The sequence below is a fragment of the Saccoglossus kowalevskii genome, chromosome 19 (assembly GCF_978046115.1).
Source record: "Saccoglossus kowalevskii chromosome 19, keSacKowa6.1, whole genome shotgun sequence".
In the NCBI taxonomy this organism is placed as follows: Eukaryota; Metazoa; Hemichordata; class Enteropneusta; family Harrimaniidae; genus Saccoglossus; species Saccoglossus kowalevskii.
In genome coordinates, this window is record NC_140659.1 from 6,753,726 (window position 1) to 6,773,088 (window position 19,363).

Consider the following 19,363-nt stretch of genomic DNA (forward strand, 5'->3'; position numbering starts at 1 on the left):
TAATTTCACCACCCTGGCTACGTGTTAAAATGGTTATGAATTCATTTTGGATAAGTACGTACATAACCGACCAATCTTGGACTTTATTTTGCATGCAGGTAAGGTACACCTACAGACATAACTGTGGACATTTATGCTTATACATATGTACTAAAACGTTAGTTAACATTTAATATCAGGCAATGCATTGGTTCATTACCCTGGCTACGTGTTAAAATGGTTATGAATTCATTTTGGATAAGTACGTACATAACCGACCAATCTTGGACTTTATTTCAATATGTTGGTCAGGGTTCAGACCCTGTGTATTTTTCGGTGGGTACCGTTTAATTTCATTACCCTGGCTACGTGTTAAAATGGTTATGAATTCACTCTGGATAAGTACGTACATAACCGACCAATCTTGGACTTTATTTCAATATGTTGGTCAGGGTTCAGACCCTGTGTATTTTTCGGTGGGTACCGTTTAATTTCATTACCCTGGCTACGTGTTAAAATGGTTATGAATTCACTCTGGATAAGTACGTACATAACCGACCAATCTTGGACTTTATTTCAATATGTTGGTCAGGGTTCAGACCCTGTGTATTTTTCGGTGGGTACCGTTTAATTTCATTACCCTGGCTACGTGTTAAAATGGGTATGAATTCATTTTGGATAAGTACGTACATAACCGACCAATCTTGGACTTTATTTCAATGTGTTGGTCAGGGTTCTGACCCTGTGTATTTTTCGGTGGGTACCGTTTAATTTCACCACCCTGGCTACGTGTTAAAATGGGTATGAATTCATTTTGGATAAGTACGTACATAACCGACCAATCTTGGACTTTATTTCAATATGTTGGTCAGGGTTCTGACCCTGTGAATTTTTCGGTGGGTACCGTTTAATTTCATTACCCTGGCTACGTGTTAAAATGGTTATGAATTCACTCTGGATAAGTACGTACATAACCGACCAATCTTGGACTTTATTTCAATATGTTGGTCAGGGTTCAGACCCTGTGTATTTTTCGGTGGGTACCGTTTAATTTCATTACCCTGGCTACGTGTTAAAATGGTTATGAATTCACTCTGGATAAGTACGTACATAACCGACCAATCTTGGACTTTATTTCAATATGTTGGTCAGGGTTCAGACCCTGTGTATTTTTCGGTGGGTACCGTTTAATTTCATTACCCTGGCTACGTGTTAAAATGGTTATGAATTCATTTTGGATAAGTACGTACATAACCGACCAATCTTGGACTTTATTTCAATGTGTTGGTCAGGGTTCTGACCCTGTGTATTTTTCGGTGGGTACCGTTTAATTTCACCACCCTGGCTACGTGTTAAAATGGGTATGAATTCATTTTGGATAAGTACGTACATAACCGACCAATCTTGGACTTTATTTCAATGTGTTGGTCAGGGTTCTGACCCTGTGTATTTTTCGGTGGGTACCGTTTAATTTCACCACCCTGGCTACGTGTTAAAATGGGTATGAATTCATTTTGGATAAGTACGTACATAACCGACCAATCTTGGACTTTATTTCAATATGTTGGTCAGGGTTCAGACCCTGTGTATTTTTCGGTGGGTACCGTTTAATTTCATTACCCTGGCTACGTGTTAAAATGGTTATGAATTCACTCTGGATAAGTACGTACATAACCGACCAATCTTGGACTTTATTTCAATATGTTGGTCAGGGTTCTGACCCTGTGTATTTTTCGGTGGGTACCGTTTAATTTCATTACCCTGGCTACGTGTTAAAATGGTTATGAATTCATTTTGGATAAGTACGTACATAACCGACCAATCTTGGACTTTATTTTTCAATGTGTTGGTCAGGGTTCTGACCCTGTGTATTTTTCGGTGGGTACCGTTTAATTTCATTACCCTGGCTACGTGTTAAAATGGTTATGAATTCATTTTGGATAAGTACGTACATAACCGACCAATCTTGGACTTTATTTCAATATGTTGGTCAGGGTTCTGACCCTGTGTATTTTTCGGTGGGTACCGTTTAATTTCATTACCCTGGCTACGTGTTAAAATGGTTATGAATTCATTTTGGATAAGTACGTACATAACCGACCAATCTTGGACTTTATTTCAATGTGTTGGTCAGGGTTCTGACCCTGTGTATTTTTCGGTGGGTACCGTTTAATTTCATTACCCTGGCTACGTGTTAAAATGGTTATGAATTCATTTTGGATAAGTACGTACATAACCGACCAATCTTGGACTTTATTTCAATATGTTGGTCAGGGTTCTGACCCTGTGTATTTTTCGGTGGGTACCGTTTAATTTCATTACCCTGGCTACGTGTTAAAATGGGTATGAATTCATTTTGGATAAGTACGTACATAACCGACCAATCTTGGACTTTAATTCAATGTGTTGGTCAGGGTTCTGACCCTGTGTATTTTTCGGTGGGTACCGTTTAATTTCATTACCCTGGCTACGTGTTAAAATGGGTCTGAAGTCACTCTGGATAAGTACGTACGTAACCAACCAATCTTGGACTTTAATTCAATGTGTTGGTCAGGGTTCTGACCCTGTGTATTTTTCGGTGGGTACCGTTTAATTTCATTACCCTGGCTACGTGTTAAAATGGGTCTGAAGTCACTCTGGATAAGTACGTACATAACCGACCAATCTTGGACTTTAATTCAATGTGTTGGTCAGGGTTCTGACCCTGTGTATTTTTCGGTGGGTACCGTTTAATTTCACCACCCTGGCTACGTGTTAAAATGGTTATGAATTCATTTTGGATAAGTACGTACATAACCGACCAATCTTGGACTTTATTTTGCATGCAGGTAAGGTACACCTACAGACATAACTGTGGACATTTATGCTTATACATATGTACTAAAACGTTAGTTAACATTTAATATCAGGCAATGCATTGGTTCATTACCCTGGCTACGTGTTAAAATGGTTATGAATTCATTTTGGATAAGTACGTACATAACCGACCAATCTTGGACTTTATTTCAATATGTTGGTCAGGGTTCAGACCCTGTGTATTTTTCGGTGGGTACCGTTTAATTTCATTACCCTGGCTACGTGTTAAAATGGTTATGAATTCACTCTGGATAAGTACGTACATAACCGACCAATCTTGGACTTTATTTCAATATGTTGGTCAGGGTTCAGACCCTGTGTATTTTTCGGTGGGTACCGTTTAATTTCATTACCCTGGCTACGTGTTAAAATGGTTATGAATTCATTTTGGATAAGTACGTACATAACCGACCAATCTTGGACTTTATTTCAATGTGTTGGTCAGGGTTCAGACCCTGTGTATTTTTCGGTGGGTACCGTTTAATTTCATTACCCTGGCTACGTGTTAAAATGGGTCTGAAGTCACTCTGGATAAGTACGTACATAACCGACCAATCTTGGACTTTAATTCAATGTGTTGGTCAGGGTTCTGACCCTGTGTATTTTTCGGTGGGTACCGTTTAATTTCACCACCCTGGCTACGTGTTAAAATGGTTATGAATTCACTCTGGATAAGTACGTACATAACCGACCAATCTTGGACTTTATTTCAATATGTTGGTCAGGGTTCAGACCCTGTGTATTTTTCGGTGGGTACCGTTTAATTTCATTACCCTGGCTACGTGTTAAAATGGGTCTGAAGTCACTCTGGATAAGTACGTACATAACCGACCAATCTTGGACTTTAATTCAATGTGTTGGTCAGGGTTCTGACCCTGTGTATTTTTCGGTGGGTACCGTTTAATTTCACCACCCTGGCTACGTGTTAAAATGGTTATGAATTCATTTTGGATAAGTACGTACATAACCGACCAATCTTGGACTTTATTTTGCATGCAGGTAAGGTACACCTACAGACATAACTGTGGACATTCAGTTCTTTTTATTTAGATCATGGCAATTTTTTGGTCAGAGCGCCCTCTAGTTTTGTGGAGAATCATGTTCATTTGGAATGCTCTGATTGGATGGAAGTTCAAGCCTAGCAAGGTGTGATAGAATTGGCCTGTTATGTTCAGATTCAAATAAGCATGAACCACTAATTTGACAGGGAAGTGATACTTATAATGCAGCAAGCTGTTCTAATTGCTGTTGTGGTAGAGTTTTTCTATTTTCCTGTCAAATGCATTTATTGGTCCACTGAAAAATGAAAATAATGTTCCCTGTAACTTAGACTCTTATTGATCAAGGCATTTTAAAAATCATGGGTGTTAACTCCCCTCAAGTTATGACCCGTTGTCCCCTACAGAATAATGGTTGCATCTAATATTAAAATAAAGATGGCGGAGTATAGCGTTGATTCATCTCGTTCTACTCTGGATTACTTGGAGTCAATAAAGATCCTAGAAAGTTAGTATTTATATGCCTGTGTGTTTTTTGTTTGTTTGTTTTTTCACTGTCTTTGACTTTCCCAGTATGTTTGTTGCTGTTGACAACAATTCAGTCCTCTGCCAGGCTTCAGTCAATGTTTTTCTTCACTACCTACCCAACTCCTCGTCGGGCACTATGTAGCTGGTGTGGTATATTTATCACAGACAGTAGGGCAATTGTCACATTTAGTGCTCCAAGAAAATATTCTCTGTCCATGTGTATTTATATAAATAGATGCAGTTTCTTTGGCTTGAATAACGATCACTGGCTTCGTACATACAGGTATACTGGTTTACCTGTTTCTAGTTGAAATATAGCCAATCTTATTAACCAAGACAGTTGGACATTTGCCACATGTCACAACACTCATTTCCAAGTGCCATAGCTTGAAACAAGTAGTCAAATCTGATATTGGCTGGAGCTTTAGTTTATATGGACATGGTAAATGGCAAACTAGATGGTCAGAAAGTAATAAAAATAATCACAGCTTTACTCCACCCACCCCACTATGAAGTAAAAGGCTGTTTATAAGGCCATGTATGATGGTTTCATTTTTCTTATGGAAAACAATTTTAATTAAAAACTTCTATGCTCCTGTACCCAACCGTGGGGGTTCATCACACTAAACAACAGGTGTCACTATTACTAAGATAAATGTACTTTTTTTTCATTAAAATTACTGAATGCTTATACATATGTACTAAAACGTTAGTTAACATTTAATATCAGGCAATGCATTGGTTCATTACCCTGGCTACGTGTTAAAATGGGTATGAATTCATTTTGGATAAGTACGTACATAACCGACCAATCTTGGACTTTAATTCAATGTGTTGGTCAGGGTTCTGACCCTGTGTATTTTTCGGTGGGTACCGTTTAATTTCATTACCCTGGCTACGTGTTAAAATGGTTATGAATTCATTTTGGATAAGTACGTACATAACCGACCAATCTTGGACTTTATTTTGCATGCAGGTAAGGTACACCTACAGACATAACTGTGGACATGCTTATACATATGTACTAAAACGTTAGTTAACATTTAATATCAGGCAATGCATTGGTTCATTACCCTGGCTACGTGTTAAAATGGGTATGAATTCATTTTGGATAAGTACGTACATAACCGACCAATCTTGGACTTTAATTCAATGTGTTGGTCAGGGTTCTGACCCTGTGTATTTTTCGGTGGGTACCGTTTAATTTCATTACCCTGGCTACGTGTTAAAATGGTTATGAATTCATTTTGGATAAGTACGTACATAACCGACCAATCTTAGACTTTATTTCAATGTGTTGGTCAGGGTTTTGACCCTGTGTATTTTTCGGTGGGTACCGTTTAATTTCATTACCCTGGCTACGTGTTAAAATGGGTCTGAAGTCACTCTGGATAAGTACGTACATAACCGACCAATCTTGGACTTTAATTCAATGTGTTGGTCAGGGTTCTGACCCTGTGTATTTTTCGGTGGGTACCGTTTAATTTCATTACCCTGGCTACGTGTTAAAATGGTTATGAATTCATTTTGGATAAGTACGTACATAACCGACCAATCTTAGACTTTATTTCAATGTGTTGGTCAGGGTTTTGACCCTGTGTATTTTTCGGTGGGTACCGTTTAATTTCATTACCCTGGCTACGTGTTAAAATGGGTCTGAAGTCACTCTGGATAAGTACGTACGTAACCAACCAATCTTGGACTTTAATTCAATGTGTTGGTCAGGGTTCTGACCCTGTGTATTTTTCGGTGGGTACCGTTTAATTTCATTACCCTGGCTACGTGTTAAAATGGGTCTGAAGTCACTCTGGATAAGTACGTACATAACCGACCAATCTTGGACTTTAATTCAATGTGTTGGTCAGGGTTCTGACCCTGTGTATTTTTCGGTGGGTACCGTTTAATTTCACCACCCTGGCTACGTGTTAAAATGGTTATGAATTCACTCTGGATAAGTACGTACATAACCGACCAATCTTGGACTTTATTTCAATATGTTGGTCAGGGTTCAGACCCTGTGTATTTTTCGGTGGGTACCGTTTAATTTCATTACCCTGGCTACGTGTTAAAATGGGTCTGAAGTCACTCTGGATAAGTACGTACATAACCGACCAATCTTGGACTTTAATTCAATGTGTTGGTCAGGGTTCTGACCCTGTGTATTTTTCGGTGGGTACCGTTTAATTTCACCACCCTGGCTACGTGTTAAAATGGTTATGAATTCATTTTGGATAAGTACGTACATAACCGACCAATCTTGGACTTTATTTTGCATGCAGGTAAGGTACACCTACAGACATAACTGTGGACATTCAGTTCTTTTTATTTAGATCATGGCAATTTTTTGGTCAGAGCGCCCTCTAGTTTTGTGGAGAATCATGTTCATTTGGAATGCTCTGATTGGATGGAAGTTCAAGCCTAGCAAGGTGTGATAGAATTGGCCTGTTATGTTCAGATTCAAATAAGCATGAACCACTAATTTGACAGGGAAGTGATACTTATAATGCAGCAAGCTGTTCTAATTGCTGTTGTGGTAGAGTTTTTCTATTTTCCTGTCAAATGCATTTATTGGTCCACTGAAAAATGAAAATAATGTTCCCTGTAACTTAGACTCTTATTGATCAAGGCATTTTAAAAATCATGGGTGTTAACTCCCCTCAAGTTATGACCCGTTGTCCCCTACAGAATAATGGTTGCATCTAATATTAAAATAAAGATGGCGGAGTATAGCGTTGATTCATCTCGTTCTACTCTGGATTACTTGGAGTCAATAAAGATCCTAGAAAGTTAGTATTTATATGCCTGTGTGTTTTTTGTTTGTTTGTTTTTTCACTGTCTTTGACTTTCCCAGTATGTTTGTTGCTGTTGACAACAATTCAGTCCTCTGCCAGGCTTCAGTCAATGTTTTTCTTCACTACCTACCCAACTCCTCGTCGGGCACTATGTAGCTGGTGTGGTATATTTATCACAGACAGTAGGGCAATTGTCACATTTAGTGCTCCAAGAAAATATTCTCTGTCCATGTGTATTTATATAAATAGATGCAGTTTCTTTGGCTTGAATAACGATCACTGGCTTCGTACATACAGGTATACTGGTTTACCTGTTTCTAGTTGAAATATAGCCAATCTTATTAACCAAGACAGTTGGACATTTGCCACATGTCACAACACTCATTTCCAAGTGCCATAGCTTGAAACAAGTAGTCAAATCTGATATTGGCTGGAGCTTTAGTTTATATGGACATGGTAAATGGCAAACTAGATGGTCAGAAAGTAATAAAAATAATCACAGCTTTACTCCACCCACCCCACTATGAAGTAAAAGGCTGTTTATAAGGCCATGTATGATGGTTTCATTTTTCTTATGGAAAACAATTTTAATTAAAAACTTCTATGCTCCTGTACCCAACCGTGGGGGTTCATCACACTAAACAACAGGTGTCACTATTACTAAGATAAATGTACTTTTTTTTCATTAAAATTACTGAATGCTTATACATATGTACTAAAACGTTAGTTAACATTTAATATCAGGCAATGCATTGGTTCATTACCCTGGCTACGTGTTAAAATGGGTATGAATTCATTTTGGATAAGTACGTACATAACCGACCAATCTTGGACTTTAATTCAATGTGTTGGTCAGGGTTCTGACCCTGTGTATTTTTCGGTGGGTACCGTTTAATTTCATTACCCTGGCTACGTGTTAAAATGGTTATGAATTCATTTTGGATAAGTACGTACATAACCGACCAATCTTAGACTTTATTTCAATGTGTTGGTCAGGGTTTTGACCCTGTGTATTTTTCGGTGGGTACCGTTTAATTTCATTACCCTGGCTACGTGTTAAAATGGGTCTGAAGTCACTCTGGATAAGTACGTACATAACCGACCAATCTTGGACTTTAATTCAATGTGTTGGTCAGGGTTCTGACCCTGTGTATTTTTCGGTGGGTACCGTTTAATTTCATTACCCTGGCTACGTGTTAAAATGGTTATGAATTCATTTTGGATAAGTACGTACATAACCGACCAATCTTAGACTTTATTTCAATGTGTTGGTCAGGGTTTTGACCCTGTGTATTTTTCGGTGGGTACCGTTTAATTTCATTACCCTGGCTACGTGTTAAAATGGGTCTGAAGTCACTCTGGATAAGTACGTACGTAACCAACCAATCTTGGACTTTAATTCAATGTGTTGGTCAGGGTTCTGACCCTGTGTATTTTTCGGTGGGTACCGTTTAATTTCATTACCCTGGCTACGTGTTAAAATGGGTCTGAAGTCACTCTGGATAAGTACGTACATAACCGACCAATCTTGGACTTTAATTCAATGTGTTGGTCAGGGTTCTGACCCTGTGTATTTTTCGGTGGGTACCGTTTAATTTCACCACCCTGGCTACGTGTTAAAATGGTTATGAATTCACTCTGGATAAGTACGTACATAACCGACCAATCTTGGACTTTATTTCAATATGTTGGTCAGGGTTCAGACCCTGTGTATTTTTCGGTGGGTACCGTTTAATTTCATTACCCTGGCTACGTGTTAAAATGGGTCTGAAGTCACTCTGGATAAGTACGTACATAACCGACCAATCTTGGACTTTAATTCAATGTGTTGGTCAGGGTTCTGACCCTGTGTATTTTTCGGTGGGTACCGTTTAATTTCACCACCCTGGCTACGTGTTAAAATGGTTATGAATTCATTTTGGATAAGTACGTACATAACCGACCAATCTTGGACTTTATTTTGCATGCAGGTAAGGTACACCTACAGACATAACTGTGGACATTCAGTTCTTTTTATTTAGATCATGGCAATTTTTTGGTCAGAGCGCCCTCTAGTTTTGTGGAGAATCATGTTCATTTGGAATGCTCTGATTGGATGGAAGTTCAAGCCTAGCAAGGTGTGATAGAATTGGCCTGTTATGTTCAGATTCAAATAAGCATGAACCACTAATTTGACAGGGAAGTGATACTTATAATGCAGCAAGCTGTTCTAATTGCTGTTGTGGTAGAGTTTTTCTATTTTCCTGTCAAATGCATTTATTGGTCCACTGAAAAATGAAAATAATGTTCCCTGTAACTTAGACTCTTATTGATCAAGGCATTTTAAAAATCATGGGTGTTAACTCCCCTCAAGTTATGACCCGTTGTCCCCTACAGAATAATGGTTGCATCTAATATTAAAATAAAGATGGCGGAGTATAGCGTTGATTCATCTCGTTCTACTCTGGATTACTTGGAGTCAATAAAGATCCTAGAAAGTTAGTATTTATATGCCTGTGTGTTTTTTGTTTGTTTGTTTTTTCACTGTCTTTGACTTTCCCAGTATGTTTGTTGCTGTTGACAACAATTCAGTCCTCTGCCAGGCTTCAGTCAATGTTTTTCTTCACTACCTACCCAACTCCTCGTCGGGCACTATGTAGCTGGTGTGGTATATTTATCACAGACAGTAGGGCAATTGTCACATTTAGTGCTCCAAGAAAATATTCTCTGTCCATGTGTATTTATATAAATAGATGCAGTTTCTTTGGCTTGAATAACGATCACTGGCTTCGTACATACAGGTATACTGGTTTACCTGTTTCTAGTTGAAATATAGCCAATCTTATTAACCAAGACAGTTGGACATTTGCCACATGTCACAACACTCATTTCCAAGTGCCATAGCTTGAAACAAGTAGTCAAATCTGATATTGGCTGGAGCTTTAGTTTATATGGACATGGTAAATGGCAAACTAGATGGTCAGAAAGTAATAAAAATAATCACAGCTTTACTCCACCCACCCCACTATGAAGTAAAAGGCTGTTTATAAGGCCATGTATGATGGTTTCATTTTTCTTATGGAAAACAATTTTAATTAAAAACTTCTATGCTCCTGTACCCAACCGTGGGGGTTCATCACACTAAACAACAGGTGTCACTATTACTAAGATAAATGTACTTTTTTTTCATTAAAATTACTGATATATATATATATATATATATATATATATATATATATATTCGTGTGTGTGTGTGTGTGATCATTATTATTAATCTATAGATTTAAAACACAAATGGAAAAAAACAATTACTAATGAAATAATATAGATAAGTTGTATTATTGTAATTTGTGTAATGTAAATTGTAAGAAAATTGAGTATCAAATGACTTGTATGTTTTAGAATTTACAAGTTATATTCTAAGGTGAAGGGAAATGTAGTGATCTAGTTTACATATGAATCGCATTCTCACCTGAATAATTGTATGCATAAATTGAGAGCCTGTTCATCAACATAAACTTTAATACAACTTTTATGTAATATTACATTGCATTGCTTGTTACTAACAAGTAGATTAAATATTGTAACTCAGTGTCATTTGCTTTACATACAACTTCGTAGATAGTTCAGCACGAGCAAGGCTACTAATTGTCGTGTGGCTAACAATTTCAAATAGAATTGAATAACTGCTGAGCCACTTTATAACCCTATTTAGGCGGCGGTCCCAACATGAACCACAATATAGTAATCAATCTTTTAGAAAAACGAGCGTTTAGAAAGATCAATCAAAATCTTTAAAACTGAGTCAAGACGTGGTCATTAAAAAAATTAGTGCATAAGATCGTCTGAAATGTGCCGACAGAAATGACATTCATTACTGGTGTACCCTGCTGCATGCATGAACTGACCTGTGGAATTACCCCATTTAAATAGGCGCATTGAATGTCTTCTTCCTTTTGTAAATGAGAGGGTCATAAATACAATTAAAATTCGGCTTGATGTCAGCGAGTATATCTAAATAATCTCTCCACACAGTGGCCTACGTCGCGTTATTCGTCATTCTCCACCTACGTACATGTTTTATTACATTGTTAATTGAAATGATATTTAACTTCTTCGATTGATTTCGGTGATTCTGTTTCTACATGGAAATACTGCAGATGAGCCATATCTTCAAAACGTTTTAAAATACGTCGATGAATCATATTAAGCTTTTGTGTCAAATCTCGACGGGAGTCAATTGCAACAGAGGGCGCAATTTCGTCTGCTGTTTTCCAGCGACAGTGAGTTTGGTCAATTAAATCTGCAATTGTAGTTTACCCTGCTTCCGAGAGCAGTCCAAGTCAAAAGGAAGCATAGTAACAGAGTGTAAAACGAACGGGTTATTAAAGAATGGCTCATTGAAGTACTCATGAATTTCTGTAGGTTTTGAATGACGGTAAAAGTAGTTATTAACAGGAATATCAAGGAAATTAATGGCAAAAAATTGTACTGTACTTCAAATTTCCGATTTGTTTGAAATAAAAGTCTGTAAAACAAAAACTTGGATGTTCGAGTTCAGAGTACAGGTAATGCTGGAGAAACTGTAGTCTAAAGGCAGTAACACGTGATACTAGGTGCACGAGACCCTACCCGCTGTCTTTAACGGGTTTGTAGATGACATGTCGCGGGACCTAATGGCGTCCGTGCCACAAGAAATCATTACATTTAATGTGCAGCGTATTGATTAGGTCAATAGAGGGCGACATACTAATAAATCGATGCCACAGTTTTGAAGCACAAAGCTGGTTAATAATCAAAACTCGCTCACGACACGATAAATCAACACAATTTCCGATATATGTACTCAATATAGGTGATTTCATCTGTCTAGAATCTGGCAGTTGAAGACTACGTATTAAATTTTTATTATGAATTGTTTTGAGTAACACAGTGATTAAAGTTGTCCGGGCAGGGAACAGCCCTGACTTATACCACAATTGAACTCAAGAGGCGAAGTGAGGGCGTCGTTAACTTTCACTGAACCTTGCATGTTTGTATACAATGTCAATGTGCACTGAAATCCGAACGCCTTTAATGTACTCAGTAAATAACTATAATACACGCGATTTAGCGCTTTTTTTTTGATCAAGTGAAAGAATCGCGAGTGGAATATTATGCTGGTTGGCATAACTAATTGCGTCGCGCAGTAAATTAATGTCATCGGCAATATTCCAACTTGGTATTGAACAATTTTGATTACTTCCCCCAAGAACACAACGCAGCCGCATGGACAGTGCTTTTGTAAGAATTTGCAATCACTGCACTGAAGTGAGACTGGTCTCCAATTGTTCATTACCCTGTTTAGGTAATATTGACGAGACAGCTCTGCGACAAGATAGTGGCAATTTACTTGCATAGAGATGGAGAAAACTTTAAAATAATCACGTCCGATTAACGACCAAAAAGTTTTGTAATATCAGGCGACGCATTATTATTTAATTTATTAACAGCTATGGCAAGTTTATCAAATTGTATTTCTGTATCAATGTTATCTCTACTCAAATCAGTAAGTTGAGGTAAGTCATCCAAACGTTTAGTTGGCGGTTCTATGGAAACCGAGGCCGGCGTAAACTGGTGTGAATAGAAATATTGAACGATTTTTCTAATTTCAGTTAGGTTTTCCGTGAGTAGACCAATTAATGACTCAAGCTGTGTCATCATTGATTTGTCCTTTTATGACGTTCGAGGACGAAAACAGAGAAGCTTCTACATTGCTTTTATTAAGTTGTTTGAATCTGCACGATTGCGCCCTGTATCCGTGTTTTAACAAGTTTCTCTAGTAGTTCCTTTTTTTCCATGATGCGAATTTCTACATTTTCGACAGTGGATCGGCTGCTCTTGAGATTACACAATTCATTTTCTAGGGTATTTTTAGTTTTTTTTTTAAATTTGAGTTTCTGAAACTAATGTACTTTTGCGAAAAAGTGTGATTTTCAGCTTTCGTATTTACCCTTGCTCTTGTTGCCATTGTTTCCATATAACTGCTATTTACTCACGATAGTGTTCGTCATCCTGTAGTTGAGTATTCAGACACCAAATGGGACTGTGAGTATTTATTAACGCACGCGACAATTTCAACGTCAATGGTGAGTTAACACCTGTACCGAATTTACAAGTTGAATCAGAGTTTTTTTAACAATGTAGATACGATCTAGTCGTGCTGCACTGTTGTTTCTTGACTAAGTATAATTGACACTGTTCCCTTGGAAAAGACGCCACGCATCAACGTGTTTGTGCCCTTTCATCATATAACTTTTAATTGAAAGTTCGGCACTAGCGTGATCTGGTTCAGTTGTAGTAAGTCTATCGTAGGCGGGATCGATCGTGCAGTTAAAGTCACCGCCTAAAATCACAGGGTTTTCATCATGCAGCTCATTGAGAAATTTCCTAATTTGTTTGAAGTTATATCTCTGAATATATACATTCACTAAATCACTAAATCTTTCCCGAACGTGTAACACTCTGCCAGGTACAATATCATTTGTTTGTAGGATATCAACATTACTACGATTATTGAACTCCTCGAGAATTTCGTATGCCGTTTAAATGCATCTCCTTCCACCACAAACATTGAAAGAAATCACTGCCAGGTTCGCCATCAGCATAGATTGCAAAACAAAAGTTATGTGAGTCATTACTTCAAGGTTGAACGCCACCCGGTCGTTTTAAGATGCGCCACCACCACCACCACCCCCTTCTCGAATTTCTGGATCGGCCAGTGTCACGTGCGAAACTAGGGGCCGGCGCGCTGGGCGCCCCACCCTCTTCAGGCCGCAAAAAATGGCAAATCAATTGACAAACCCAGTCCACTGTATGTGCATGGACGTGGTCACGTCATTAGAAGCCCCCCCCCCCTTTGTTTTGAGTCCGGTCAAACTCTGATGGCAGCCATGTTTGTTTTATTATTAGAGGACGCTTCCGCGCGTAATCATTCCATATTTGAAATTCGCATTTCCTTATATAGGATGGTACCCTATGGTAGAATGAAAATATCCCGCATAATACCGCAAAATTACGGCACGTTTTAACTTATGGCGTTACGGTGAAAGATGTATAATAATAAACTTCATCGTTAAATGAAAAAACTAAAGGTGCAGCACTGGATAATTACTATAACTTGGATTAGATACATTTTTCCGCATTGTAAAGTTTCAATTAAGAAAATTTCACATCAACATATTTTGTGGGACTCTCTTGCACCTTCACATAACGGGTTGGATTGTGCTGACCTAAAAATAGAATTATATACAAAATAAACACATTAATATCTATAGTAATTACAGTAATAATCAAACATGTGCTTACTAGCAAAATATTGTTGTAATTGAACAACAGATTAGAAGCAGACAAATTACAAAATTGATATTACGGAAACGGGTTAGGGATTTTTTTTTTACTTTTCTCAAATATATTATACAACAATAATGATTGAACAAAATAATTGATTAGATACTGAGATCAATAAACCGTTTTTTACACCTTATATGCCATTCACATATGAGTTATTTTATATGACAGCAATACAGAAACACGTCACTGCCAAATGCGCCTAAATGAGTGTTATATATATTTACATTCGCAAAAACATTAATTTTGAAAAGCATGGCTTCAGATCATATCTAATAGAAAGTTGGATAAGCGTGGATAAATTTTATGACATTAGATTAGATGGGGAACAATGTATATAAAGTCTGAAGCCCCCCCCCCTGGAGTTGGCACTCTAATTAATTAATATCTTCAATTATTCTCGGATATCTAACGAGAAAAAATATGAATACCATACTTGTCGATACTCGCTTGTGTTTGGCTTGTATTGTCTCACTCCAGATTACATATATACAATAGAAATGAAAAACAACAACTAGAAGCTTATGCATGTATGTAATATAAATGTATACAATAATGTTAATGTATATTGCACTTATGGTGCTTTCAGGGTGCCTTCTAGTTTTTATTAATTAGTATGTATAAATCTTGAATGAATGAAAAAACGATTTTCAGCCAACAGTATAAATGAATCAATCAATCAACAAAACAATCAATCAATCTATAAATCAATCAATAAATAAGTAAAATGGGAACTGAAAGGTCATTATTCTGAAGACACGAATAATTATTTAATCTTGAATACCCTTTCTGGAATGCAACATCTTTGTTTATATAAAGTCATCAGGGGACACTCTAATGCAAATAATTGAATATTTTTGAATACCAATCTGTTACTGTAATTATGCGAGTAATTCGGAATAAAGTTGAATCTCTGTGAATCGACACTGTTGTAATGTGGTAGGGAGTGTTCAAACACTTTAAACGGAGAATAAACTTTGTTCCGATTCGGAATTACTGTTGTCCACAAATGTATGTTTTACAAATTTAGCAATTTATAAACTTGAAACTAAATTAGAGACAAACAATCCTACCCAGAGTAACTTTGTCATCCTATATCATCCTAATTGTTTAGAACCACGTTTTCAATGTTGGAGCGGCCAACAACAATAAATGCACAGATAAATATAGTAACGTGCAGAGTTGCAGTTATATGATATTACCCTCGTGCTGTAATCATCATTCTTTAGCTAACAAGTTCCCATGACAACCACTCAAAAACTTACATATTATTTATATTCTTCACTGAGACGTGAATAATAGATCTCCCGGTTTTATAAGCAAACCTAACTATATGCTAAAACGTCACAAATGACAGATTTGTCATCTGCGTGGGGCTGTCTATTGCGTAATAGTTCATCATATCCATAAGTTTGTGACATTGTGTCAAGCTTTGAATTGCTTCTACATCATCATACAACAGTCTAGACCGCCACGATTGAGCAGCAGCCGTGGAGTTCTTGTGTGTACTCATTTTACTCATTGAATTAATATTATCCTGTTTTGTATTTGCACTGATCCAATCAGTAACAATTGAAGGTAGAGGGAGATTGATAAAATGGTATATAATTTTAACTGTTTTAAGTGGGTCTATTGCAATATCCTCGTACCGGATACGTTTGTATCGGCCCTTTAACCAGTCGGGTATATTTGAGCTGAACTCAAGTTTTTCTACCGTAGATTGACAATAGGTGTTCATCGAGTCGACAAGTGGCTTTTTCTCGGTGTATCCGTAGAAGCGCTTTCTTGATGAGGCGACTCCGCGAGGATCTCTGACGAGGTGTAGTACCTTCAGATTCATTCTATCTTCAACTACAAGTGATTCTAATAGCGTTAGGGAGTCCAAACGTATGACTTTCATTGCTACGTGCTTAAACGTATCACAGCTTTCAGACAACTGTTCAGGTGTCAATGTACTGCATCCCACACTCTGCTTGCATGCATCTTTTAGAGTGTCACTCTCCTCAACAGCCAACCTCCACTTCCTAATATGGTTAAGAAAATACGCTGGAAAACGACAGGTGAAGGTGCTTTTCAACAGTTCTATTGTCTTGGAAATTGCCCGATTTTTTCCATCTGCGTCACTTTGCGGAATGTCTTGCACAAGCCTCAAGGGCTCAAACAAATAAAACATGTCTGGGTTTTGATTGAATAATTGACCAGTGAACGACGAGCCCGTTCGGTGAGCGGCAACAAGTATAACTTTAGCATCATTGGTTTTCCTTCTTATGTCATCTGTAGTTTTTAAAACTTTTGCTTCTCTCATGGCATCAATCGTCTTAGTTATGGCTGTGAATGACTCCATAGTTATTTTAATATTGAAGAACACAGTGGCGGCTAATATTATTATCAGCACGAACACGATTCTAACTGTCCTGTTCATTCTGAATTAGAATCTGAAAAGTAATAAATATGTAAATATATTTAGATAATTGATTACTTCCGCTTACTATCTATTAACGTTATACGGTAGATACCTATCTTTACTATTATCTTTGCATCTAAACATGTTCTAAGATCAAAGTCAAATACACTATATTGCTATGGAGTACAGCTTGATTTGAAATACATTACATGCGTTTCAGTTAGTTGTCTTCACCAGTCACCATGTGACGTGGAATAATACACAACTACCCTCACAATGTTGACCTAATAATATAGCATATTTAATATGATAAAATTAACCTGTAAATGGATATATCACATGAACGACTTTAATGATTATTATAATAAGCTGAATCAAATTACGAATAAATGGGCCATTCAGTTTTTGTGTGAGAGAAAAAGTCATTTATTAAACAGAACTATATACAAATTCACACTATAATGGCAGTAAAATAAAGTTTCATATTTTTATATATATTTCTGTATGTCGTTCAATTAATTAGAGGAGTCAAACATGATTTCACCAGCAAAATGCATAATCTATTGTACACAAGGTTGAGACGTAGTATACCTCATTATATACCATATGCTTAAAATATGCTATGCTTGTCGAGTCTTGGTATCTTTGTAAAAACCCATTCTGGACATAATGAATTTTAAAATTGAAGACACCAGTAAACATTTCATTGACATTGAGGTTCCAACGTTGCACATGCACTTCATAATTTCTATTATCTTCTTTAATCACCAGAAATACACGTCAAAACAATCTCCCCTGAATTGTTTAACCATGTTATAACGTTAATACTATATGTATAAAGTTATTCAAATCACCGTTGATCATTATATTCCTGGCGACATGGAAATGAAAAGACCAAAAGCTTAGATGACTAGTTAAACATGCATATTGGTATAGTTGCATTTATAATTCAAATATAACAAGGCTTTATGACTTACCAAATAAATACATGCGAAAATATGTAGTATACTATCGACGTTGTTTTAAACAGAATCGGACAGGCGTGGAAGTACGTTACCTCCTTCATTTGAATATTTGTTATGCCCTCTACAACCGTAAATCACTTTAATGAATATAATTATTTTGTCGGATTATGTTTCCTTATTGAAATACGTCATATTTATTCGTAGTAAATAAATATAAAACATACATGTACGTGCACTGCCCTCTGTTATGTGACGAATTGCGTCAACCACGAATAACACATTCTATAAAGCAAAAAAATTTGGTTTGCTGATACCAAAATTTCATACAACTTTATCCTCGAACAAATTTGTCAGGGGTTCCCTCCCCTTCATGTTTATGTAATTGCGAATAGGTTGAAACGAGTGCGATGTTTGACATTTTGCCCAATGGTTATAAAGTAGGTCGGAAATGCCTCAAGTCGATTATTCAAATTCAGTCAAGTTTGCATATTTTATAGTAATAAACATGACGTTTGATACATTACATTTCAGAACTTTGTTATTTTTTCCCTTACATTTAACCTAGATTGTATTTCCGAAAATGATTGTGTTCTACATTTTGCTTAAATGTATACACATCAAACGTGTTGGATTTTCTCTATATAAATTGTGATATAAATATAATAAAATACTGATATTAATATTTTCATTCCAACATGTGTCTAATGCGCAACCCATAATGGCCTAGATATATTGTAATGAAACATGATTAATATTTATTTTTTCATATAAACTTGTTTCACTATATCAAGTTCTAACATGTTTCGTATTTACAACAATAGGTTAATTTATTTCAACATTTAAAAGGAAAATTAAAAGCGTGTAATTATAAATTAATATAGAAATAGTAATTTCCGTTAATATTGATATAATTTCCGAGTAATATAATGCTTCAATTATACACATGGTTGGCAAGACGTCACCTTCAGGTAGTTCGAAACCATAAACAATGATAACAGTAAATCAAAAATCGTTGTGTGAAGATTAACATACATGCAAGCTATTTACGAGGTAATTATGTGTTTTTATGATAACATATGAAAAATATTCCAAAAAGCGACACTTTTTGAAACATTTTCAAATTATTTCATTAATCAAAATTATTATTTTTCATGATAGCAAATAACTTTCATAACATTAAATATTATTTTTTAGTGTAGATATGGTGAAATATATGTTTCTGCCATAGGAATCAGTTGTAAACACACACTTGTAATTGTAAACACACATTTGTAATTTCAACTATTTTTTTTTGTCAAATTTAGTAGCCCATCCTATATATCAAAGTTTCTCCCTCAACATCCAACTTAATTTTCTTGTGACCCTACAAGCATATTTGACCCTCAATTTTCAACTTAACGTTTCGTTTGTCCCTCAGATTTGTTCAGTGAAAATAAATTTAATTTTGTTTACTCTATGGTGATTATCAACAAG

At 36.5% G+C, this 19,363-nt stretch overlaps 1 protein-coding gene across 1 annotated transcript; it reads right to left on the reverse strand.

Annotated features, from left to right (window-relative positions):
- Positions 1-15,678: 15,678 nt before the first annotated feature.
- LOC102801856 (carbohydrate sulfotransferase 1-like) lies at positions 15,679-16,865 on the reverse strand. The gene has a single exon (XM_085494066.1). The coding sequence runs from the start codon at positions 16,863-16,865 to the stop codon at positions 15,858-15,860; it is 1,008 nt and encodes a 335-aa protein (XP_085350192.1). The 3' UTR covers positions 15,679-15,857.
- Between the last annotated feature and the right edge of the window lie 2,498 nt (positions 16,866-19,363).